The sequence below is a fragment of the Triticum urartu genome, chromosome 2A (genome assembly GCF_056163025.1).
Source record: "Triticum urartu cultivar PI428250 chromosome 2A, HENAU_Tu73, whole genome shotgun sequence".
In the NCBI taxonomy this organism is placed as follows: Eukaryota; Viridiplantae; Streptophyta; class Magnoliopsida; order Poales; family Poaceae; genus Triticum; species Triticum urartu.
The window spans coordinates 700,056,569-700,084,110 of NC_141874.1; the positions used below are offsets into that span (position 1 = coordinate 700,056,569).

The 27,542-nt window shown below is 50.5% G+C and overlaps 2 protein-coding genes across 2 annotated transcripts; both read left to right on the top strand.

Moving 5' to 3' along the window:
* Positions 1–23,485: 23,485 nt before the first annotated feature.
* On the top strand, positions 23,486–24,157 carry LOC147986907 (uncharacterized). The gene is made up of 2 exons (XM_087542200.1): positions 23,486–23,704; positions 23,858–24,157. Exons 1-2 carry the CDS (start codon positions 23,486–23,488, stop codon positions 24,155–24,157), a joined length of 519 nt encoding a protein of 172 aa, XP_087398326.1.
* A 213-nt stretch (positions 24,158–24,370) lies between these two features.
* On the top strand, positions 24,371–26,917 carry LOC147986908 (uncharacterized). Its single transcript, XM_087542201.1, has 4 exons — positions 24,371–24,736; positions 24,980–25,732; positions 25,810–26,440; positions 26,724–26,917. The coding sequence occupies exons 1-4, from the start codon at positions 24,371–24,373 to the stop codon at positions 26,915–26,917; spliced, it is 1,944 nt and encodes a 647-aa protein (XP_087398327.1).
* The last annotated feature ends 625 nt before the right edge of the window (positions 26,918–27,542 follow it).

Sequence of the window (27,542 nt, forward strand, 5' to 3'; positions counted from 1 at the left end):
ATTGGCCTCTTTCATTATAAACCTGAACTCATGTGCCAAAAAGATAGTAGCTGCTCGCTTAACAGAAGAATGCTCGATATTGGAAAATTCTAGAAAAATCCTTTGTATGCAAGGATGCATGTGAATAAATTGTCTTTCAAGTTCAACTACGAGCGAGGATATAGCATCCGCAAGACTACTAGTTCTATGAAGAATAGACCCACCCATAGAGGGCAGGGCACCGACACAAGTAAATAAATCTTGAATAACTCCTTTTCCCATAATATTACCGCTACCAATCCAAAAACTTTTAGTGTGTAAAATAGTAGGTTCTTCATGAGGATCATCAAAAGCATCAAAGTTTTCCATGTTATTACCACTATCCTTATCGATGATAACCTCCAAAATTTTAGACATGATGGCAGCAAAAAGCACAAAGAACGAGCACACAAAAAGCAAGAAAAAGGGCGAACGAAAAAGAGGGCGAATAAAACGGAAGGGTGAAGTGGTGGAGAGGAAAACGAGAGGCAAATGGCAAATAATGTAATGCGAGGGATAATAGTTTGTGATGGGTACTTGGTATGTCTTGACTTGGCGTAAGCCTCCCCGGCAACAGCGCCACAAATCCTTCTTGCTACCTCTTGAGCATGCGTTGGTTTTCCCTTGAAGAGGAAAGGGTGATGCAGCAAAGTAGCGTAAGTATTTCCCTCAGTTTTTGAGAACCAAGGTATCAATCCAGTAGGAGGTTACACGCAAGTCGCCTCGTACCTACACAAACAAATAAGAACCTTGCAACCAACGCAATAAAGGGGTTGTCAATCCCTTCACGGCCACATGCAAAAGTGAGATCTGGTAGAGATAATAAGATAAATATTTTTGGTATTTTTATGATATAGATTGGAAAGTTAAGATTGGAAAGTAAAAGATGAAAGAAATAGTAAATTGATAGGAAAATAATATGATGGAAGATAGACTCGGGGCCATAGGTTTCACTAGTGGCTTCTCCCAAGATAGCATAATTTACGGTGGGTGAATGAATTACTGTCGAGCAATTGATAGAAAAGCGCATAGTTATGAGAATATCTAGGCATGATCATGTATATAGGCATCACGTCCGCAACAAGTAGACCGAAACGATTCTGCATCTACTACTATTACTCAACACATCGACTGCTATCCAGCATGCATCTAGAGTATTAAGTTCATAAGAACAGAGTAACACATAGGCAGGATGACATGATGTAGAGGGATAAACTCAAGCAATATGATATAAACCCCATATTTTTTCCTCGATGGCAACAATACAATATGTGCCTTGCTGCCCCTGCTGTCACTGGGAAAGGACACCACAAGATTGAACCCAAAGCTAAGCACTTCTCCCATTGCAAGAAAGATCAATCTAGTAGGCCAAACCAAACTGATAATTCAAAGAGACTTGCAAAGATAACAAATCATACATATAAGAATTCAGAGGAGAATCAAATATTGTTCATAGATAATCTTGATCATAAACCCACAATTCATTGGATCTCGACAAACACACCACAAAAAGAATTACATCGAATAGATCTCCAAGAAGATCGAGGAGAACTTTGTATTGAGATCCAAAGAGAGAGAAGAAGCCATCTAGCTAATAACTATGGACCCGAAGGTCTGTGGTAAACTACTCACACATCATTGGAGAGGCTATGGTATGGTGTTGATGTAGAAGCCCTCCGTGATCGATTCCCCCTCCGGTGAAGCGCCGGAAAAGGCCCGGAGATGGGATCTCACGGGTACAGAAGGTTGCGGCGGTGGAAATAGGGTTTCGTGGTGATCTTGGATGTTTTCAGGGTATATGAGTATATATAGGCAAAAGAAGTAGGTCAGTGGAGCCACGAGGGGCCCACGAGGGTGGGGGGCGTGCCTACCCCCTGGGTGCGCGTCCCTGCCTCGTGGCTTCCTCGTTGCTTCCTTGACGTCTACTCCAAGTCTCCTGGATTGCGTTTGTTCCAAAAATAACTCTCCCGAAGGTTTCATTCCGTTTGAACTCCGTTTGATATTCCTTTTCTCCGGAACACTGAAATAGGCAAAAAACAACAATTTGCACTAGGCCTTCGGTTAATAGGTTAGTACCAAACATAATATAAAAGTGCATAATAAAGCCCAATAAACATCCAAAACAGATAATATAATAGCATGGAGCAAACAAAAATTATAGATACGTTGGAGACGTATCAAGGACCCCATTTTGACTATACGTGGTCGAACAGAAGGCCCGTTTCCTCTGTTCTGCGGTATGCTAGATCACGTTTCGGTTGTTTCGTCCAAGCCGGTTGGCTCCCAATGAACACGACACCGTTGCTGCCGTCTGCTGCCTCTCCATGTACACGAGCCCTGGCCGTACGTATGCGCGAGTAGCCGTTCGAGACCCCGCCCGTATGTATGCACGTGGCCGTATTTTTTGGCATATGGCTATACGTACGTGTAGACAGTTTAGAAGGAACTGCCTGGACTACTACGTTAGGGGCATGCTGAGTCTTCCTCCGCCGCCAACTCGACGTCGTCTACTGCTACACGTGCCACTGCTTGCTCGGCCATGGTTCATCGTTGCAGAGAGACTGATTGAGCAGTATGTACGTACATGTTTGATACGTCTCCGTCGTATCTACTTTTCCAAACACTTTTGCCCTTGTTTTGGACTTTAACTTGCATGATTTGAATAGAACTAACCCGGACTGATGCTGTTTTCAGCAGAATTGCCATGATGTTGTTTTATGTGTAGATAACAAAAGTTCTCGGAATGACCTGAAACTCCATGGAACATCTAGTTAAAAATAATAAAAAATCCTTGCCAAAGATGAAGACCAAGGGGCCCACACCCTGTCCACGAGGGTGGGGGGCGCGCCCCAGAGCGCGCCCCCTAGCTCGTGGGCCCCCTGGATCTCCTCCGACACCAACTCCAACTCTATATATTTGCTTTCAGGGAGAAAAAATAAAGGAGAAGAAATCATCGCGTTTTACGATACGGAGCCGCCGCCAAGCCCTAAAACCTCTCGGGAGGGCTGATCTGGAGTCCGTTCGGGGCTCCAGAGAGGGGGATTCGTCGCCGTCGTCATCATCAACCATCCTCCAACACCAATTTCATGATGCTCACCACCATGCGTGAGTAATTCCATCATAGGCTTGCTGGACGGTGATGGGTTGGATGAGATCTATCATGTAATCGAGTTAGTTTTGTTAGGGTTTGATCCCTAGTATCCATTATGTTCTGAGATTGATGTTGCTATGACTTTTCTATGCTTAATGCTTGTCACTAGGGCCCGAGTGCCATGATTTCAGATCTGAAGCTATTATGTTTTCATGAATATATGTGTGTTCTTGATCCTATCTTGCAAGTCTATAGTCACCTACTATGTGTTATGATCTGGCAACCCCGAAGTGACTATAATCGGGAACACTCCCGGTGATGACTATAGTTTGAGGAGTTCATGTATTCACTATGTGCTAATGCTTTGTTCCGGTTCTCTATTAAAAGGAGGCCTTAATATCCCTTAGTTTCCATTAGGACCCCGCTGCCATGGGAGGGTAGGACAAAAGATGTCATGCAAGTTCTTTTCCATAAGCACGTATGACTATATTCGGAATACATGCCTACATTACATTGATGAATTGGAGCTAGTTCTATGTCACCCTATGTTATGACTGTTACATGATGAACCGCATCCGGCATAATTATCCATCACCGATCCAATGCCATCCTGAGTGACTTTAGATCTTCTGTACTCCGAGTGACTTATGATGCGGTCGAATGAGTATATCCTGGTCGAATGGAATTGGGTTATCCGAGTGAAATGCTAATGGTCGAGTGAGTTGCACTCTGAGGTGATTTCAGTTGGTAGATGCTGCTGTGCTTTGAATGTATTTGACTTTAGGACAATGTCCTTGGGAAGGGTGTCTAGGTCAGGCCCATTACCCTACCCTAGGTACATGTCATCGTCATTAGCCCCCGACTAGATAAGGGTCCGAGTGGAGAAGGGGTTGAAGATGATTCTGACCAAATTTTTATGCCTCAGGGGCTTTTTACCTGGGTCGGTTAACCATGCTAAAACTTTCGACTCCATTTTCAGTCGCCTTGATCCATTCAGAGTTTGTCGAGTGAACTTACGCAGATATGCTTTGAGTGTTGGAGCGGTATGAAATCTTTGGCGCGATTGATTGTGCTGCCATTCCCGGATCTTACGGGATTCAAAATTTGGAGAAGCGCGCGGGATGGAGGGTACCATAATAAACGGAACAGATTAGGCAGGGACGCCTCAATCCTCGCGCCACCTTTTTTGCTACGTACGGAGCGTGCAACTGTTGCGGGATTTGACACGATCACTTGGGCCCACCGGTCAGCCACTCGGAAATAGGCCTATATAAGGCGTTCGGGCCGATGTGTTTTGCACAGTGCGCCTCGTTTCCCTTCTCCTTCCTCTGCTTCCCCACCACATTATCCCTCACTCTCGACGCTGCCGCCCTGTCTGTGCGCAACCTGCTACAATGGGGAAGGACAAGACGGCGGCTCTGGAGTGCGGGAAGAAGGCGACAACCGCAGTGAAGGGCAAGAAGACGAGTCGAGGGGGATCGCCATCGAGGTCTAGCTTGCCGCCTGGCTGGATCTAGGGCGACTAGATCCGATCCACGATTCAGAAGGAAGACATGGAGGATCTGGTCGAAGGGGGCTTGATAGCTCATGGGTTTTGGCGGTTGCCAGGAATTGAGACCGAGTCTCGGCCACAAGAGGGTGAGTGCGTCCTCCTCGCGACTCATGTTGACTATGGTTTCTCCTTGCCCCCTCATCCTTTTTTCCGGGGTTTCCTGAACTTCTTTGGAGCCCAACTCCATCACTTTTCCCCCAACACCATCACATATCTCGCTGCATTTGTTTCTCTATGTGAGAATTTCTTGGGCTGTCGACCACACTAGGGTCTTTTCAAACACATCTTTACTTGCCGCTCACAGTCTGTAAAAAAGGCTAATCCGAGTGATGAGAGGACGCACGTGATCCAGATGTGCGGAGGTCTAGGAATCCAGATGAGAGGTAGGAGCACTTTTCCAGCTATGAAACTTCCCGATTCAGTTAGAGGGTGGTAGTCGACCTGCTTTTACTGTAAAGACCAACCGACTGGCCTTCCTCCCTTCTCCATGGATCAAGTTCAACCGCCCTCTCCTTTGAAAGTGACCCCAGTAGAGAAAGCAGAGGTGAACATGCTAGTCGAATGAGTAGTCCAATTAGTCCGTGACAGCGTGACTGGCATGGATTTGCTTAAAGTGTTTCTCAGTCAACGCATCCAGCCACTCCAGGACCGCAATCATCCTTTGTGGATGTACTCGGGTATTGATGACACCACTCGGATCCACACGGAGGAAGTCACCGAGGAGGTAGTAGAGCAGTGGCTGCAGCGCATCACTGGAAATAAAGACAACCCAGGGGGTCCAGAAGGGTTCCACCTTTTGACAACACCAATGAACGAGACAAGGTCTGATCTTTACTGCCGAATGCTTTTTGCTCTGATTTGTAACTGTGCTTGAACCCAATTGACATTTGTGCAATTCTTTGCCTCGCAGATCTATACTGAGATGTACTCGATGCCCAATGGAGAGCAAGTCCAGGAAGGAGAGGAAAGTGGAGGTGACTGGAATTCTGATGGTGAAGGTGATGAAGAAAATGAAGACTCAAGGAGCGGCGAGGAGGTCGACTCTCCACCTCGCTCGGAAAGACGCTCCAAGCAGAAGCACGACCCAGCAAGTGCTCATGGCAAAATGGTTGCACCAAGTACGCAGACCTCGAAGTGCACTCGGACTTCCTCCCCCGTTCCGACTGAAAAGGCCCCGAAGCAGCTCAAGGTAGCACCCTCAAAGCCTCGGAAGGCCTTGCCTAAGATCAAAGTGGACGTCCCTGTCGATTCTGGGTAAATATTGTGCTTTATCTCTTTGCTTTTGCATAGTTTGACCTTCAGTCGACTCACTCTCCTACTTGACTGAGTGAATTCTGAAATTTGCAGTGCTGCTACTTCTAGGACTTCCATTTACAAGGATGGTGATGACGAGGAGATGGAAGACGCGGCCACATCCAAAGCGGGTATGACTCCTGCTATCTTGCCTTTACTTTGTCAACTATTTTCACGGTCGACTGAATTCTTGCGGTCGATTCTTTTTCAGCTTCGCAGAATGTTATTGAACTCCCAGACGATGATGAAGATGTGCCGCAGAAGCCCCACTGGAAGGAGGAGCAGAACCTCGGGCAGGAGGGTGCCAGCCACCAAGACACCCCAGACGGCGCCAGTGTTAGAACCAGTGATCCAGCAGCCCGGAGATTTCAATCGAGCTCCTGTTACTTTTGCGGATCCTGTGTCAAGTGAACGTCCTTCGGCGTCGACTGCACAAGTTCCTGTTTCGTCTGTGGAACTCCATGCCTCAGACCCCCAAGCTGCTGCAACTATTCCTCCAGCTCCGCTTTTTGCCACGCATCACGTCCCAGAGGATCAGGTGAGCGCTGCCAAGGAAGCTATACGCCAGGCAGGCCTTATGATGGAGTAGATGAAGGTGGTGCACAAGGCTAGTTAGGCTGCATATGATGCCAGTTCGGCTCTCCAGACCAACATCCAGGTTAGTTGATTGCCGACTGATCTTTAGCTTGATGCTTGTTCTGTTAGGATATGATACATGAAAACTGCTGCTTTATTATCCGTAAGATGTCCATGGATGAGCGTTCTGGAACAATAATGTGCATCTATCAAGAGTCTGCATCTTGCATCTGTCCACCCACTTGGTGTTTTCAATTTTTGCCGAGTAATTTTCCCACTTGAGTCGACTAGGTTAGGTCGAGTGTGTCTTGAACTAGTGGGGGCATGCAGAGTGCACCTACTGGGTTTAGTCTCCGAGGCCACCGTCGAATGTTTGATTCGGCGGGGGTCTTTGAACAAATTTTTTCTTGACATGCTTCCACTCGGCCTGGGTGGACCATGTCGAGTGGAACCTGGACCAGTGGGGGCACGCTGAGTGCACCCACTGGGTGTAGTCCCCGAGACCATAGTTGATTGCGGGCAGTCGGCTATGGTCTGAGAACAACTGTTGCCTTTCTTCTCTTTTCTTTTCTCGACTGGACGGACCAAGTCGATTGAAAAGTCAAACCAGTGGGAGCACGCTAAGTGCACCCACTGTGTCGGGGGGATGGACCTCGGGCAGGCAACGGAACCCGGATCCTCTTCAAAAAACAACGGGGTTGGCATTGCCCCTCAATAACGGCACGCGCTTGGCCGGGTTGCTCGACCCGGCCAAGCCCCGCAAGCCGGCCAGCCTAGCCGACCCGGCAAGACATGTCGACTCGGCCCCAACAACTAGCACAAGACAGCCGAACCTAGCACGAACAAAGCCTCCTCAACAAGCCAGCGCCACCCGTGGCGTGCTACACAATCCAGCCGCGGGTCAGCTCCCATCCCATCTAGGCCGTATGATGGGGACGGGACTTCAATCAACGATGACCAAGGCAACAGTGCCCCGCCCATGCCTCTGGTCAGCAGGAACGTGGCAACAGTGCCCCTCACCTACACGCTGACCAGGCACTACAAAAAAAATACATTTCTGTGATGATACGTGTTTGTCATAGTAGGTCGCGTTTTCTGTCATGTATGTACATCCATGACGATTTTATGACAGAATCAAGGTAGTCATACCTGTGTTGTCGTAGAAGTGTTCCATGACATTACCAAAATTATCATCACGGAAGTGTCCACTTCCATGACGATAAATCGCGCGTCACAGAAGTGCTTTTGTCAAGGGTGACCGACACGTGGCATCCACTGTAAGGAACACCGTTGAGCTATCGGGTCGGGTTTTGGATCCGATAACCCGTTAACAGCCCCGGCCAATGGGGATTTTCCACGTGTAAAATCATCATTGGCTGGAGGAAACACGCGTCGGCTCATCGCTGGGACAGATGTCATCCACTCATTGGACAGCAGGCGCCTATGATACGTCGACACGTGGCACAAGCCAACAGAGGCCCATTCCTATGAAAAGGCCGGCCCGTTTGACTTGGTCAAAAGGTGGCGGGCCGGCCCATGGAAAGCCTGTTAACGGCCTGTTCGCATATAACCCATTTACAGCCCACTAACCCAAGGCCCGTTACGCCCTATTCGAATTAGGCCTAGTAGCGTCATCTGGGCCATCCAATATGATTCCAGCCCGTTTTCATTTCTGGCCCATGTATGGCCCATGACGTCTTTCGGCCCATATGAGGCCCTGTGTAACTCTTGGCCTATTAACGGCCTGTGGTGAAACTGGCCCATAATGAACAGTGTATCACTTTGCACCCATTAACAGCCCGTGGTGAAACTGGCCCGTAATGAATAGTGTATCACTTTATACCCATTAACGGCCCGTTTTATTCCGTTGGGCTGTTTCCAGCCCATGTTATCTTTCGGCCTTCTCAGAGCCCATTTATTCTTGGGCTATTTTCCAGCATTCGTTTACTTATGGCCCGTTACTGTCATTTTCTGCTTGTGGGCCAAATTCAGCCCATGGTTATAGTCAGCCCGTTTATGGTCCGTTAATACATTGGGCCGTTTTCATAGCATCATCAAATACGGCCTGTTAACGATGGCCCGTTATGGTCGGCCCATGAACGGACGATTCCAACTCTAGCCCGTTTACGGCCAGAATGCGGTCTGTTTGGCCCATGTTTGGCCAATCGATCATACGGCCCGTATAAGGCCCATTGATGATATGGCCCGTAGAAGGCCCATTGTTTCTACGGCCCGTAGAAGGCCCATTGTTTCTACGGCCCGTAGAAGGCCCAATATTTCTACGGCCCATAGAAGGCCCACTATTTATACGGCCCGTAGAAGGCCCACTGTTTCTACGGCCCATAGGAGGCCCAGTGTCACTACAGTAAATATTAGCCCATGGTTATTGTGGCCTAGTTTTAAAAAATAGGTTAATGCAGCCACTAGAAACCGCAGAAAAAGAACGGCACTGACTACAAGCAAACAAATAAACAAGACAACAAGGAAATAAATAAGCAAGCAACTTACACTAGGCTATCACGGCTATTACACATATTACATCCACTGGGCATCAAAGTTCGCCACCAGTGCAAATATAGGGAACACAACAGCATATAAACGCTGCAACAAAACAAGTCCAGAACTGAAACCACTTCAGAAGAGCTCAAGAAACAATATCCTGGGTACGCATAATGCTGGCAAGATGCTTAGCAAGCTTATTAACTTTATCTTGTTTGGCGCTTAAGTCCTCCAGTGCTTGCTGTTGCACCAGAAAGTATGTATCTGAATTCTGCAGGGACTTCCTCAGTCCTTCGGCTTCCTGTCGCATAACATCTGATCGATGTCTTTCAACTTGAAGTTGAGACTCAAGAAGCCGAACTGATTCAGGCAACGAGTTCGAAGAGCTGGTGCCAGCTGTGGTAGCCAGTAACTCGAACACTACACCAAGATAGGACTTTGGGGTTGTCTCAGTGTCTTCAATATAGTTTTTATCAGCTTTCTTGGAGACCAACAGGGATGTCTCACTATCTTGAACCTTATCTGCATTACTTCCTTTACCATTGCATAACAGGGTACTCTTCTCCAATATTTTATACGCGTTCTAAAAGAGAAACAAACAAACACATCTCAGGTTTACAATGTAGTATATGAAACTCATTTTGGTAAACTAGTTCAGTACTAAGGTGGACAGGATAACAGCATGAAACAAACATATATCTATGTAGTATGGTCACTGTATGGTCTATATCATTCTAGCTTATGTTGCCAAATCAAGATAGATACAGTTCGAATCATATCTATTTAAGACAAAGAAGCATAGACAGAATATAAGTGTGGGAAACTACAGAGCAATAACAACACTTGTAATGTGCATGGCATGAGAACATAACTGTTTATTCAATTGAAACTGAAATCAACATAGAGCAAGTTACAACAGCAAACAGCCAAACACATTGAAGAAACAGGTTTAAAACATACATGTTGCGCCATTGGAGTTTCAATTGCATCCTTCAAATTTGAAATTAGTTGGTATCAGTAAATACAGTGATGCAAGAGCAAAGTAGTATGAACCATAGCTACGAAACCTGACCTGAGAACAATTCTTCTTCTGCTTTAAGCGTTGACTTTGGGTTCGGAGTGGTGGTCCTCGTGATTTGGGCACTGCAGTTGCCTTACTAACTGCTCGTGTTTGGGTGCTCTGTGGTGGAGACGGTGTTGTGTCAACGAGAACTAGGTGTCTATCTGCTAGGGTTGGGGTTAGAAGGGGTGTAGCTGGTTCTCTGTCCAACTGGGTAGGGGTACAATCTGCATGAGTGTGGGTTATGTGTGGTGGGGCTGGTTCTTGGGCAAGTACAACCGTGGTTCTATCTGCATCGACAGGTAGCACGATCTTTTCTGAAGACCGTGTTTTTACTCCCACAGATACTGCCATCACTCCCTCCAATTGAAATGGCTGATAAACAAGAAAAGTAATTGAATGTATAGACATTGTAAGATAGACAGGTGCAATGGATAGTTGGGAAGAAAACAGGGCATGAAATAATTCACATTTATGTTGTCTAAGCAAACAGAATAGCAGGACATAATTTCACATATATGATGGCTAATTAAACAGGATAGCATGACACAATTTCACGTGTATGATGGCTAACTAAACAGGATAGAATGACATACTTCAAAATATGATGACTATGTAAACAGGATGACATGATATAACTATACGATGTGTCTATTGAAGTGGTTGGCATGCCATAAATCACAAACACGCCGTCGATGGAAATGTGATGGCATGATATAATTCACGGATAGAATGACATAATTTAAAATATGATGACTATGTAAACAGGATGAGATGATATAACTATATTATGTCTTTAGAAAATGGGTTTGCATGCCATAATTCAGATACATGCTGTCTATGTAAACATCATGGCATGACATAATTCAAATATATGATTTATATACTAAGGAAGTGAGCAGAGGGCAATCGCATATATGATGTGTCAACTAAGGAGATGGCATTCAATATTGTGTATATGATGTAAAAACTAAGCATTGCCATACAACATATGCATTATATGAGTAATATAACCCTGCCAAGTTTGAGCATACACCTCAGGGGGATAATAGGACTGGTCATCTGCCTCTGAATCCTCCTTTGAAGAGCTATCTGTAACTAGGAAGATATCTGCTTCAGCAGGTAGCATTGTCTGCTCTGAAGACCTTGTTTTCCCTCCAGATTTCTCCATCACCAATTCAAATGGCTGATGCATAGGAAGAGCAGTTGAATATACAAACATTGTCGACAAAAGTAATGAGAAATACAAAAAAAGGACGGCATGATATAATTCACATATATGACGCTTGCCTAAACAACATGGCATTGCATAATTCACATACATAATGCCTTGCAACAAGATAACATTGCATAATTCACATATATAATGTCCTGCAACAAGATGGCATTGCATAATTCACATATATGGTAATTAGACACTAAACAGGTGGAATTCACACAAAGCATGTCTAAACTAAGCAAATGACATAGCAATGCAAGATACCATCCGCATGATATGAGCAACATAACCCTGCCAAGTTAGGGCATGCACCTCAGGGGGGAAATATGACTGGTCATCTGTCTCTGAATCCTCCTCTGAGGAGCTATCGGTAACCAGCAAGACATGCGCTTCGTCAGATAGCATTGTCTGCTCTGAAGACCTTGTTTCCACTCCAGATTTTTTCATGACCGTGCCGAATGGCTGATGCACAGGAAGAGTAATTGAATGTACTAAACTTGTTGACAAATTTAACACGTAATAAAAAAATGATGGCATGATATAATTCACATATAAGATGACTGGCTAACCAGGGTGGCATTGCAAAATTCACATATATGATGCCTGGCTAGACAAGATGGCATTGCATGATTCACATATACAATAAAGAAACTAAACAGATGGCATTGACACAAAGCATGTCTAAACTAAGCAGATGACATCTTTAATGTATACAGTAAGCAATGCAAGGCACCATATGCATGATATTACCAACATCAGCATGCCAAGTTAGAGCGAAGACCTCATGGGGTAAATAGGAGTGGTCTTCTCCTGCTGAATCCCCCTCAGAACAATTACCTTCCTCTTGATTACGATCCGAAATGGGTGGAGGGGGGCTGCCTTTGCGCCCACCATGGAACGGCGTCTGCATGAAATTTTATTGCCATGCAAGGCTCGTCTCTTTTGCTCTACATGATCAGTTCCATTGTGTACAATAACTGGCATGCATAGGAATAAAACATAGTGAGATTATGTAAGGAGTGCATGCACAAATCCAGAGTGATGGTAGCAAACTGTGGATAGACCAAAAACCAATGATAGAAGGCAGATAATAGCTTTAGTTAAAAAATACAGATAATGGCTCCTTTAATGTTTGTTTGCACCCAACATGAAACTCATAGTAGACACCGGAGATTAACTAGATAGTAAACAGATAGTACTGATTGCTGCCCAATATGTACCCCATAACCATTTAAAAACTCAAGTTTCAGCATTAGTTTGGACCTGACTCGGAGTCTAATAGGTGAACACGACGATAATGTAGCATGTCATCATATTAAGCGACTCATGATGTAAGCAGACACGGAAGAGTGCGACCTCTCTTGCGGACCCGTGTAGTCCTCAAGGTCATCTGCTCAGTTGATGATGGTAATGTAGTTGCCATGGCTGCCGGCGGCGGAGAAGAAGATCTGATGCGGCGAAAGACAGTCTAGAGAGCGGATCCCTGCTGTGGTGAACCCTTCTGTCATTGGAGCAGCTAAGCTGGGGTGGAACACAGCGCCGTAGGAGCAGGAAAAACCACACAAGGTTTTCTTTGACACATATCTGTAACAGAAGTAATTGAGTAAGGGCTTGTTTGAATTTGAGGATTCTAACAATGCAGGGATAGGAAATAGACAGGAATAGGATAGGAATGCACGTGCAAAATAGAGAATTTAAAAACACAGGATTTCTGCCAATCTGGGTGTTTGATTCACAACAATTGGAAGATCACAGGATGCAAAAAAGCATGGTGAGATTAAGTCCAACCACAAGAAAATGTACGGTTATAATGCTATTATGCTACTATCTCTTAGTCTTGTGCTTGATGAATAGGAATATGAAAAGGAGGAGAAGTGGAAATTAGAATTCCTACGGTTTTTCTTTCAAGTAGACACTAAAGGAACAAATCCTACAGTTTTCCTTTGCTCCATTCCTTTGCACCAAATTCATGAAAAGTAGTACCATAGGAAACTTTCCAATTCCGATGTTTTTCATTCACTTTTCCTTTCAAGCACTGGCGATTCTAGTAGGAAGGCTTGAGCAAGGAAAATCCTACACTGAAAAAATGTTTTTGTGCTACTTTTGTTACTTTGGACCCAGGCCACTACCATACTAGCTCAACTCCCAGGCCCATCGACAAATGCACAGCTCAAACGCGCAGAGATAAATAATGATGACGTTCAAGAGAGTCCATCACGGATAGCTAAGTTGCCTGGTACCTCACTGCTTGTCATATAGTAGGACAAAATAATCGTATTTCCCGTTACTACGAGTGCTCAGTGGACAATATATATAACATGTAGAGTAAAAAAGAGATGCAACAAGTGTACAACCTCTTTGGCGAAGCCATGTCGATCTCAGCGTGATTGGGTTGGCCGGTGAGGATGCTCCGGCTGACTTGGCTGTCAGAGGAGGGGAAGAAGATCTTAGGCGTCTGGAGATGGAGCCCAGGTACTGCTCTGCTGTGATGGAAGGTTTCGTCGTTGGAGTAGCTCCGGTGAGTTGTACGACACCGAGGCTGAAGCAGGACAAGAGAGACAACGAACAACGTTAACCTGAGTGGAATTCTAATAGCATCTCCAATACATGACGTAAAATACATAACCACGAAGTGCTAGATGTAAAATACATCAGCCGCTCATCTCTGAACTTAACTATCGAAACTGAATTTAACTGTCGAAACTGAACTTAACTGTCGAACTGAACTTAACTGTCGAAACTAAATTTTGCTGTCGAAATTGAATTTTGCTGTCAAAACTGAACGCACTAGCAAGGTGAGGCTACATGTCGGTCGACTGACTTTTTCATCTCTGGTGAGTCGATTTTGCAGCCGTTGGATACAAAATAAAGGGCCCGCTGCTCATCTTCAACCTCCACCCCCTGAGCCGCCAACCACCACCGGCCAAACAGCAGCCCCCGCCGCCCACGGCCGGCGGTGCGCCGCCCCGCCCGCCCCGAAAACACTCCCCACCGCCGGTCCGCTGCCGCCCCGGCCATCCCTCTAGGCCCCCCCGTGCCGAGCTTTTTCTCTGGCGATCCCCACGCCACCGCCCCGCCAACGCCGGCGACCACCGCCCCCATCCTGAACCCTAAGATAGATAGTGGGGTACCTCTCCGGCGAGCCCCTCTCCCCGCTGCGGCTGGTTCTTCCTTCACCCCAGCGAGCCCCCCCACCCCCTGAAAATCGACTGACCCAAAAGTCGATTCAGTCGACTAAAGTGTAGCTAAATCGGAGCAGCATCGCAAGCAAGAGCAAGAACGAGAGCAGCAGCGCGAGCAAGAGCAATAGCAAGAGGAGACCAGGCAGGGGACCAAGAGCAAGAGCAAAGCAGCAGCGCGAGCGAGAGCTAAAGCAGCAGCAGCTCCTACTGATGTGGACGTCGCCGCCGAGGGAGCGACGCCGTGGAGGAAGTGGCCGGCGACGCCGTTGTGGATGGAGCCGCGCCGTGTCGGCTCGGGACCGAGCGCCGGCAGCACCATGAGATCGAATCAAGAAGAAAATGCGGCGATTAGTGTACAACCTCTTTGGTGGCGCCGATTAGGCCGTAGCTTCATCCAAGGAAACGGTGATGATGATGCTCTTCTGGTGGTGCAGGTGAAGACGGCGGTGTGAGAATGGAGGTGGCGCGAAAGACAAGGGGAACGTCGGGGCAGCTCCTTGGAGGTGGAGGACGGGATGGCTGAACCGGCAGGACGATGAGATCGACGACGGATCCTCATACGGTACGGTGGATGAGGGAAGTCGAGGTGTTGCTGCGGACGACGTCGTCGGGGAAGAGGCTCCGGCTGGGTGGCGGACGGAGCAGGGTGTGGGGCCTCGTCGCGGGTTTTCGCGGCCTCAGTGTATGAATGGGTGGGCAGATGGGATGGCAGTTGGAACCATGGCTTAGAGACGCGCTTGTACGAAATGTGGGGTAAGTTACGAAAGTACCCCCACCGATTTGAGGCGATTCTTTCGGTTCAGGGGTACCACGGGCATTTTGCGTGTCGGGATTTCACAGGAGGTGGGATTTTTCGCGCGTGTTGTAATTTTGGAATAGCAAGGCGCGGGTTGAGATGGAGGGAGTTGTCAGAGCACAACGAGACAAAGGTATATCTTAAATATTTCGGGATAACAAGGCGCGGGTTGAAGAGGCGGGAGTTTCGCAGCACGATAGACAGAGACGCTAGCTTGAATTTTTGGCATAACAAGGCGCGGCTTGAAATTTCGGAAGAACAAGCTTAACGTGTACCCAAAAAAGACAATTTGCACCTCAACACACACAACACACACACAAACACCATTTAGACTAGAGTAAGGTACACGTGCATTGCACGCATGAGATTTGGCAACCAAATTATGAATAAATACCACATTATAGCATGCAAGCTTTGAGTCATATATGCATGATGTAGATGTTCGTTTAATTCTTATAGTTCATTTCATTCAAAATAATCTAGTTTTTATAAGAAAGTTAATCTATTTTAAGATTAATGGGATTGTGCGTCGTAAGACATAAAGTAAAAACAAATAATGGCAAACATGTAGAAAAACATTTGGGCAATTCTGATACGGAAGATTCTAGAACAAATAAGAAGTGCTTGTGTTTTGATGTTTGTGCATTATGCTTAAGTTCAACCATGGAGTCTTCTAGATTATACATGTGGCAAAATCTGGTGGAATCTAGATGATATCCAACGGCCAGTAGTGCTCAAATTTGCCATCTTTGGACCATCAGATTCGCCTCATTCAACGACCATCTTTCAAAGTTAAAGTTACCCGCACACAATATAAAAAAATGTAAAATATAATATATATATATAGGGGTATAGATATAGATATGTGATGCGAAAGCCGCCCATCATCTCCAATTAGAAGTGTGTCCATGCACGGATGCGACGTGGCCAAATGATGTCTGCCATCGGTATCTCAAATTCAAATCAGTCTGACCTTGTTCAATGTGTATACATTGCAACATGCTCGTTTCCAAACCACACCGCGCAGATCTCCGTTATATTCATGCATGCCTGGGTTTCAAACATCAGGATCTCTTATTCAAATATTTGAATTCAACTTTACATTGATTATGACCTCACCTATTATTTTACACCCACACAGTAGTCTTCTCTTTATAATTGTACCACTAACTTTCTCTCGTGCATGCATGCACACACACAACCAGTCGGCATTATCCATCGCACGCATGCAATCTTTTTCTTCAGGTCGGTCTCCCATGAAGGCACACACCCACACACATCCCCCTCTCCATCATATCGGGCATTCTTTATCTCTCACGCGTGCATGCGCAACAATCGATGTTCCTCTATGTATGTGTGTATAGCTAGGTCTTTCGTAGTTTTCCACACAAACCGATCAATCGATATATCCAGTGAGGTCTCACCCTCTTTCCCACGTCCACATCGATCAATCTATACCTCTCTATATAGGATTAACATATATAGCTAATACACCCACATTAATTATATATCCAACGTCCCCCTCTCATAATCCATGCCTTCCGCTTCATCTCTCAGACGCATGCACAATGGCGAAGACAGGGGGCAGTAAGGGCCCTGCCCCCTCCCCCCTAACATCACTATATATCGAGGCTAATATGAATGTGATCATTAGACAATTGCTGCTAAAAATGGTTTAAGTTCATGAATTGACCCTCCTCGTAAAGGATTAGCAATGCTTGGCCCCCTAGCTCATTTATTTTTCATGGCTCCGCCACTGCGCGCAACAGCGCACGTGTTTGCCCCCTCTCTCTAAATATCGATCTCGCACTTGTGCATTCCTTCATAGTCTCCCTCCACTCGGCCCCTCGCACCATCTTCTAGCCCCCCACCGGATTTTGCCACATGTACAATCTAGCAGACTCCATGGTTGAACTTAAGCATAATGCACAAACCTCAAAACAACAGTGGTTCTCTTTTGTTCTAGAATCTTCCGTATCATAACTGCCCAAACTTTTTTTCTAGTTGAATTGCCATTATTTGTTTTTACTTTATGCTTTACAACGCACAATTCCATGAATCATAAAATAGATTAAGGGCTTCTTTGATTCAAAGGATTCTCAAAGGAATTTTGGAGGATTCTAATCATTAGGAATTTTTCCTATGTTGGTTGTTTGATTCGTAGGATTGTAAACCATAGGAATTTTTCCATATGATTCATTTGCACTAGATTTCATAGGAAACATCCCATCCACTCTAACCTCTTTGAAAGAATTCTGCGTTTTTTCTATGCACAATCAAACACTCATACAATCCTGTATGATTCAAGACGACATTCCACTATAATCCCATGTTTTTCCTATTCCCGCGTTCTTAGCTTTTTTATAAAAACTAATTGATTTTGAATGAGATGAACTATAAGAATTAAATGAAGGGCTACATCAGGCATTTATGACTCAGAGCTTACATGCTATAGTGTGGTATTTATTCATAATTTGGTTGCAAAATTTGATGCATGCAATGCATGTGTACCTTACTAGTACTTCGAGTATGTGCAAAACACGTAAATTAGAATACCAATGGCACGCTACACTGTGTCTCTCTTACAGTTCATGAAGCCACGTGGCACATGTGGAGGCATTGTCGCGACCTCCTTGCATGGATTGATCACAGTGACGTGCTGCTGGTTCCAGAAGAATGTACTCGTCCTCCCTGAGCCATACTGGCGGTACATGCACGAAGCGAAGATCTGCACGCACGCCACACATGCACTCATTCCCTCGCACGCACACGCGAGTACACGGGCGGACGCAATTTTGTACCAAGATCCACCCCATGTGATAATTTGACGCGTGTAAAGTTGTTCACTTCATTGATGGTTAATTAATACAGCGCATGCAAATTGAGTGGACGTGAGGGCGGAAGAAAGACATTATTACTCCACTACGCGCATGTGATTAGTTAATCGTGGGTTGCCAGTAGTACTTCCATTGGTCTCCTTCGTATTTTGTGCCAATTTTTGGCACTAACATAATATTTACGCATTTGAGCAGTGTAGTACTTGAAATTTATGTTCCGCTAAACTCATCGGGAGCCGTTTCGGGCCTCGAAACCAAAACCATCAATTAATCCTTACCTTGTTCCCATCACATTCGAAAGCCTGCTCACACCTACTAGTACGTACCAAACCTGAATGTGTTCCCACTATGCAGGTATTAGTACTAGTGCTAGTACTTAGGTTATAAAAAGGGGAACTACCTAACCGAAAATTACTCTACCTTTCCTCCTCATAAGTGTTTCTTCTTCGTCCGTCGTTGCCATGGCCAGTGTGCAGAGCTCTAGGTCGAGAACTACTCGTAACAAGGGAGCGGCAACCAAGGCTGTGGAAAAAAAGAGAGGGCTCGCTGCCACGCAGAGACCTCGAAAGATCTCTCACGGGCAGGCGATGGCTCCCAGGAGCGCCCTAGCCGTGGAGGCGAACATGCCGAGCCGGCGGAGCTGGAGTCGTTATCCCTTGACGGCATGCCCGATCAGCTCAATAAGCACCTCAATAAGCAGAAGGAGTTCATCCAAGGCTTGATGGAGTTGCTGAAGGAGAGCCTCGACGACATGCCCGCTGAGCTCAATCAGCAGGGGGAGTTGACCGCCGGCTTGGTGATGCTGCTGAAGAAGAGCATTGCCTCGGAGAAGATGGCGACCGGCAAAATCCTGTGACTTCAGGAGGACAAGGCGAAGCTCTGCCACGAGATCGGCCTGTTGAAGGAGAAGAACGCCGGCTAGAAGAAGCTGCATGAGAATAGTAGTTCCTTGATGAAGATGCTGCACGCCCTCGTCATGGAACAGAAGGAGGAGTTGGCGAAGCTCCGCATCGAGCACCCGACTGCTGTCAAGGTACGTAATGCGGCCGTGGAACAGATGATGAAGTCTCGCGTCGAGAAATACGGCCACGTATGTGTACATACGGGCGGGGTCTCGAACGCCTACTCGCGCATACGTACGGACAGGGCTCGTGTACATGGCTGGCTCGGAACGGAGAAACAACCTCGTCATCGTGTTCATGGGGAGGCAACGGAATGCGTCGTGTTCATGGGGAGGCAACGGAATGTGTCGTGTTCATGTGGAGGCAACGGAATGCGTCGTATTCATCGGGAGGCAACGGAACGCATGGGAGCCAACCGGCTGGGTCGGAACGGAATGCGTGGTCGTGTTCATCGGGAGGGCTTGGACGGAACAAGCGATGGAAACGAGGCCTGGCGTACCGCAAAACAGAGGAAATGGACCTCCTACGTTCTGAACAGGGTCCTGTTGACTGGGAGGGGTGTGGCGTACCGCAAAACGGAGGAAACGGACCTCCTACGGTCGAAACGGGGGTCCTGTTGATCGGGAGGGGTGTGTCGTACCGCAAAACGGACCTCCTATGGTCGAAACGGGGGTCCTGTTGATCGGGAGGGGTGTGGCGTATCGCAAAACGGACGAAACGGACCTCCTATGGTCGAAATGGGGGTCCTGTTCATTGGGAGGGGTGTGACGTACCACAAAACGGGACTCCACGGGATACTGTTCATCTCCACCATCGACCTCCTCCAGCCTCCACAGGCTACCTTCGACCTCCTCCAGCCTCCACGGGCTCCTGTTCATCCAGCCTCCACCGCGCGCTACTCCACCAGCTACTGTTCAACCACCCCTCCACCGTCTACTGTTCATCCAGCCCTCCACACCACGGGGTCCTGTTCATCCACCCCTCCACGGGCACCCCTCCACCGTCTACTGTTCATCCAGCCCTCCACACCACGGGGTCCTGTTCATCCTGAGGCAACGCCACCGCTCACTATTCATCCACCCCCTGCAACGCTCACTGTTCATCCAATCGATCGGCTTCAGTTAGCAGCAGTAGCAAATGAATCGCTCGATCGGGTTCAGTTAACAGCCATCGATCGATCGCTCGGGTTCAGTAACGCGTAGCCTGCAGTGCGATCACTCGGGTTCAGTTAGAGCTCAATGCCTCGCTCGGGTTCAGTTAGAGCCAACGCCTCGCACGCATGCGCGTAGGTGTACGAGAGAAACGCGCATTGCTCGGCCCCCGACCTCCCACCGTAACCGGGAACTCCCCAAAATTTTCCTCCCCCTCGCTTCTACCATGGTTTTTTCCGTCATGGACGGCCCAAAGCGTCTCTGGCCCGCCCAGGACGAAAAGCCCATTTTCTGTCATGATTTTTTGTCATAGAAGTAGGAGCCCACCACATCTATGATGATACCGGGTTTTGTCACAATTATCGTCATAGAAGTGTCATATGTATGACATAATTTTTTTGTTCGGCCCAAAATGTCACGGATGTGTCTTTTTTTTGTAGTGAGGGCCGGCGTGGCTACAGTGCCCCCGCCCTCACCGCTGACGACAGCAAGCGGCAACCTGACGGAGAGCACTGTACGTGACTCGACTCGGCCATGCCCTGACGATCGACAAGACGGCGCACATTCCCCCTAGGCATGCGGGGCCGGCACCTAGGGGAAGCCGGCGAACCACAAGCCCTCAGTGGGACCCAGCCCGGGTCCCCGGACACCAACAATACGGACCCACCGACTTCTAACATTACCATTGTACCCCCGGGGGGTTGGACTATAAAACCCCCCGGGAGCCCACGATCATACAGGGCATGCGAGCGAGAGGGCAAGTAGAAAACACATACAAGAGAAAAGTAAGTAAGCATAGGACTAGCCACAAGACAGCAACATCGGAGAGAAGGAGCAGCCCAAGCCTTGGCCAGCTTCCTTCCTCCTCCATACAGCTCCAGGAGCAACATTGTACTATCGATCATCCAACTACACTCGGCAGGACTAGGGGTATTATCTCTCCGGAGAGCCCCGAACCTGGGTATATCCGGCGTCCCATGCCCGCTCATGCCAACCCCGCCTCTGGAGTCCACCAGCGCCCTCGAGCCTCCTCCTCTCTTTAGCCATCCCTTGGCATCTGTCGTGCGCCCACCACGACAGTTGGCGCCCACCGTGGGGCAGCTCGAAGAGCTGGCTGGGAGCATGCTTCAGACGGGGCCCTTCTCCTACACCGACGAGTCCATCGCGCTGGCGGACGACGTCGTTGGCGCACTTGCCGCCTCCTTCGCCGTGCTGCGCATCTCCGATGCGTTCGCGGCCGACGAGTACCCCAGCGAGGTGCTTAGCTACTCCGACTCTCCCCTCTCCCTCGGCGGCGGCATTTCCGCCGGGGCGATGGACATCCATGTGGAGGTATTCATCACCCGTGATGGCGCCTCCTCCTCATCGAGCAAGACGAGGAAGGCTGCCGAAGCCAGGGCCGCAGCGGATCGGATCGAGCCGTTCGATCCGTTGCGTGCCGTGATGCAGAGCCTCCGCATCCCCATCGACATCGATGTCGACGCCACCAACGTCGCTGAGGCCCGAGTCCAGCTCGAGGAAAGGCGCCAGCAGATGCTGGACCTGTCCGAGACGCTCACCGCCACTCAGCGTCGCCTGGACGCCGCTCGGCTAGAGTGCGATGCCGCCTACAGATTCACGCCCGCCGCGGCCGAGCCAAACTGGGTCGCCGATGTGCGTGCCCGAGGAGGAGCGATCGGCCGGGCCCTCGGCACCGTCCCAACCGTCTACGAGACCCCAACGAAGAACATGCGCTCTGCCCAGGCCGCCGCAGCCGGCCTGGACCAGCTCGTAGGTGAGGAGCTGAAAGAGCGCATCGGGCGGATGCGTGAACTCCTCCACGCCGCCAACACCCAGCAGGACCGCCTCAACCAGCTCGCCAAGCCGGCGGGATCCGGCTCCGCCCGCCTTGGCGGCCCCGGTGAACTTCTGCACACCGCTTCCTCGCCACCCAGCAAGGCGCACTCCGGCCGAGCCCGTACTCGGCGCGACCCGGCCGCTACAGCCGCCGGCGGATTGGGTGACGAGCCCGTCCTAGAGATCCAGCGCGGACCTGGCCAGCATGACCGGCATCCGGCTCCAACCGACCCGGCCCCCTGTGGCCTGGCTGCAAGTTGACTCGGCCCGCGCTCCATCAACGACGCCGATGCTCGCCACTGCCTCGATCAGCTCGCTCGCTCCCTGGAGGTGGAGGAGCGCGGCACTATCGGGCCGGCGTGCTTCGGCCCGCGCATCCGGGAGGAGCCCTTCCCCAAAGGATTCATGCTCCCCCGTGACACCCCCAAGTACAATGGGACGGTGAAGCCAGAAAACTGGCTCACCGACTACACCACGGCCATTCGCATCACCGGTGCCAATCGTCGTCTCACCATGCGCTACGCACCGCTCATGCTCCAAGGATCGGCCCGCACGTGGTTGAACAGTCTGCCGATGGGTAGCATCAACACGTGGGTGGACTTCAAGGAAGCCTTCGTTCGCAACTTCACGGGGACCTACAAGCGACCCGGCCGCCCTAGCTAGCTCTCCATGTGCGTGCAAGGGCCTACGGAGACCGGTCGCGAGTACCTCACCCGCTGGACCGAGCTCCGGAACAGCTGCGAGGGCGTCCATGAAGTCCAGGCGATCCAGTACCTCATCAGCGGGTGCCGAGATGGCACCCTCCTCAAGCACCAGCTCTTATGCTCCGAGCCGGCCACCATGGTCGCGCTCATGGTGCCGGCGAACAAGTACGCCAACGCCGACTCCGCCATGAAGATCCAGGTGGCGCTGGATGAAGCCGGCAAGGCGAAGCTGGTTCCCCCTCCGAAGCCGGCCGGCGAAAGCAGCCGGCAGCAGCATCACCAGAACAACAAGCGCAAGGCCGACCAGCCGGCACCGCGTCACGACAACCGGCTCGTCGCGGCCACCGAGCCCGCGGCGGACCCGGCGGCGAAGCGCCGGCAAACCGGCAAGATGGCATGGCAACCCGCCATGAGCTTCGAGGAGATGCTCGACACCCCCTGCAAGCACCACAATGGCGCAAGACCCTCCGCGCACACGCTTCGGCAGTGCGCCATCACCAAGTGCATCATGAGGGGCGACATCCCGCCCCCTCTGGCTCCGGCTCCAGGCGCGGGACAACCGCCTCCGCCTCCAGCTGGCGGTGCGATGCGCGACGACGCCTACCCGGACCAGAGCGTGGCCTACATCGTCTTCACCAGCCTCGGCGACGACAAGCGCAGCAAGCGCCTCCTTCGGTAGGAGGTGAACACGATCGTCCCGGCCAAGCCGGAGTTCATGCATTGGTCAGATCGCCCGATCACCTGGACCCGGGAGGATCACCCGGCAGTCATGCCGAGTCCGGGTGGTTACGCCCTCGTCCTCAACCCCACCATCGTCGCGCGGCGCACATGCAAGTTCTCCCGAGTCTTCATCGATGGTGGCAGTAGCATCAACATCCTGTACCGCGACACGATGACCAAGCTCGGCCTGAAGGCTGAGGACTTAGAGCCGACCCGAACGATCTTCCACGGCATCATGCCCGACCTCTCCTGCTCCCCCATTGGCCGGGTCCGGCTAGATGTCTTGTTCGGTGACAGCAGCCACTTTCGGCGCGAACCAATCTGGTTCGAGGTGGTGGACCTGTCCAGCGCGTATCACGCGTTGCTGGGCCGACCCACGCTCGCCAAGTTCATGGCGGTTCCCCACTACGCGTACCTGAAGATGAAGATGCCGGGTCCCAAGGGCCTCATCACCATCACCGGCGATTACCGCAAGTCCCTGGAGTGCGCCCGAGACGGCGCCAAGTTGGCCGAGTCGCTGGTCATTGCCGAGGAGCGGCGCCAGCTCGACCGGATCGTCGCCCTGGTAGGCGAGGCCTCCGCCGCGTCGATCCCGACCCCGGACCCGGCCGACGAGGCCACCTTCAAGCCCTCCAAGGCGACCAAGAAAGTGAAGCTCAACCCAGAAGACCCCAGCTGCAGCAAGTGCATTGTCATAGGTGCCCGCCTCGATAGCAAATAGGAAGGCGAGCTCGTCGACTTCCTCCGTGAGAATCGGGATATCTTCGCATGGACCCCCAAGGACATGCCGGGTATCCTGAGGAAGTACGCCGAGCACAAACTTCACGTCCGCAAGGACGCCAAGCCTGTCCGTCAAACCCTATGATGATTTTCCGAAGAGAAGAGAAGAACCATTGGTGAAGAGCTCGCCAAGATTTTGGCGGCCTGCTTCATAATGGAAGTGTTTCACCCCGAGTGGCTGGCCAATCCAGTCCTTGTCCTGAAGAAGAACAAGACCTGGCGCATGTGTATCGACTACACCAGCCTCAACAAGGCCTGTACCAAGGATCCGTTCGCCCTCCCGCAGATCGACCAAGTCATCGACTCGACCGCCGGGTGTGAGCTCCTGTCCTTCCTGGACGCTTACTCCGGCTACCACCAGATCAAGCTGGACCCGGCCGACGCCCTGAAGACATCCTTCATCATGCCCTTTGGGGTGTATTGCTACATCACCATGTCGTTCGGCTTGAAGAACGCTGATGCCACCTTCCAGCGCTGCATGCAGAAATGCTTGCTGCCGCAACTCAGCCGCAATATCCACGTATACGTGGACGACATCGTGGTGAAGACTAAGCAGCACCTCACGCTCCTCGACGATTTGAAGGAAACATTCGCCAACCTCCGCGAATACAAGGTCAAGCTAAACCCGGAAAAATGCGTCTTCGGTGTCCCGGCCGGAAAGCTACTCGGCTTCCTCGTCTCGGAACACGGCATTGAGGCAAACCCGGAGAAGATCAAGGTCATCGAGCGCATGCGCAAGCCGGCTCGGCTATGCGATGTCTAGAAGTTCACCGGATGCTTGGCCTCGGTCAGCCGGTTTCTAAGCCGGCTGGGCAAGAGGGCGCTACCCCTGTACCAACTGATAAAGAAGACGAGCCCGTTCGAATGGAACGGCAAGGCAGACGAGGCCTTCCAAGACCTCAAGCGCATGCTCTCCACCGCACCAGTCCTGGACGCGCCGACCGACAAGGAGCCGATGTTACTCTACATAGCCGCGACCTCACGGGCGGTCAGTATGGTGCTAGTGGTCGAGCGACCAGAGAGGGGCAAGATCCAAGCCGTCCAGCGCCCAGTCTACTACCTGAGCGAGGTGCTCTCCATCTCCAAGCAGAAGTACCCGCATTACCAGAAGATGTGTTACAGCGTGTACTTCACCGCCAAGCTGAAGCAGTATTTCCAAGAGCACGGTGTCACCGTGGTCAGCACGGCGCCCATCGGAGAAATCATCGGGTGCCGGGATGCCTCTGGCCGGGTTGCCAAGTGGGCGATCCAGCTAGCTGGCCACACCATCCTCTACGAGCCCCGCACCATGATCAAGTCTCAAGCCCTGGCCGACTTCCTCGTTGACTGGACCGAGACCCAGTACTTGCCGCCGCCTCCCGACTCGACGCATTGGCGCATGCACTTTGACAGGTCCAAGATGCGACTCGGCTTGGGGGCCGGCATCGTACTGTCGTCCCCGAAGGGCGACCGGCTCCGCTACGTGCTCCAGATCCACTTCGCCGCCTCCAACAACGTCGCCGAGTACGAAGCTCTTGTGCACGGCCTCCGGCTTGCCAAGGAACTCGGTATCCAGCGCATCATGTGCTACGGTGACTCAGCCTGGTGGTGCAGCAGTGCTCCGGCGAATGGGACGCCCGCGACTCCAACATGGCAAGCTACCGCTTCCTCGTCCAGAAGCTGTCCGGATCCTTCGAGGGCTGCGAGTTCCTCCACGTCCCGCGTGCGGAGAATGAAGCAGCCGACATGCTCGCCAAGATCGCCTCATCACGACAAGCCATCTCGTCCGGCGTCTCCCTCGAGCACCTGCGCAAGCCGTCCATCAAGCCATCGCCGGACTCCGAGTCCATCCATGTTCCAGACGACCCGGCCGCACCTCAACCCGGCCCGGGCACTGCTAAACCCGTCCCAGGGGCTGCTCAGCTCGACCCGGCCACCATCATTCCGGACCCGGCCGTCGCCATCCCCGACCCGGGGGCTGCTCAACCCGGCTCGGGGGCTGCCGACTCGGAACCCACCCTGGTGGCTGTCTTCGCCGTGGTTACGGCTCCATCTTGGGACCTCCCAATATCAGATTTTTTGGAGAATGGGGTTCTCCCCATGGACGAGACCGAAGCTCAGCAAGTGCAGCGCCGGGCGTCCGCCTACAGCATCATCAACAACGAGCTCGTCAAGCGCAGTTCCACCAGCGTGTTCCAGCGCCGCGTCGAGCAGGAATGGGGCATCGATATCCTCCTCGACATACGTCAGGGAGAGTGCGGGCACCATGCCACATCACGATCCCTAGGGCCAAGGCGTTACACCATGGTTTCTACTGGCCCACGGCCCACCAAGATGCCGAGTCGCTCGTCCTCAAGTGTGAGGGATGCCAGCGCTTCAGCAAATGCAGCCACCAGCCGGCGTCAGCACTCCGCACCATACCGATCGCCTGGCCCTTCGTGGTCTGGGGACTCGACATGGTGGGACCCTTCAAAACCGCTCGAGGCGGCATGACGCACTTGCTGGTGGCAGTGGACAAATTCACCAAGTGGATCGAGGCAAGACCAATCAAGAAACTGGACGGGCCAACAGCGGCCGGTTCATCAAGGACATAGCGGTGCGCTACGGCATGCCGAACAACATCATCGCCGACAACAGCACCAACTTCGCCAAGGGCACGCTCGAGCAATATTGTTCCGTCTCCGGCATCCGCCTCGACCTAGCCTCCGTTCCGCATCCGTAGTCCAATGGGCAGGTCGAGCGGGCCAATGGACTCATCCTGTCCGGCGTCAAGCCGCGACTCGTCGAGCCACTCATCCGCTCACCCGACAACTGGCTTGACGAGTTGCCAGCCGTTCTCTGGAGTCTACGCACCACGCCGAATCGGTCGACTGGGTTCACCCCGTTCTTCCTCGTCTACGGAGCCGAAGCCGTCATCCCGACCAACGTCGAGTTCGACTCGCCGCGCGTCGCAATGTACACCGAAGCCGAAGCCGAAGCCAGAGACACTACTAGGAAAAGGCCTACTAATGGCGCACCAGTTTTGCCTACTAATGGTGCACTACTGGTGCGCCATCGGTATCACGCCACTAGTATATTTTACTAATGGCGCACCACTGGTGCGCCATTAGTATACCAGATACTAATGGCGAGGTGTGCCATTACTATCTGACTTAGTAATGGCGCACCACATAGAAGTGCGCCATTAGTAATAATATTTTTTCAAAAAAAAATTCAAATTTTTTTTATTTTTTTTATTTTTTTCTTAATCACGGGTCACTATGGCTTAATCTTGGGTCAATATGCTTAATCTCAGGTCAAATCGCACTCCATGGTCAAACTTCTCGAAAGGTCACCCATCCTCACAC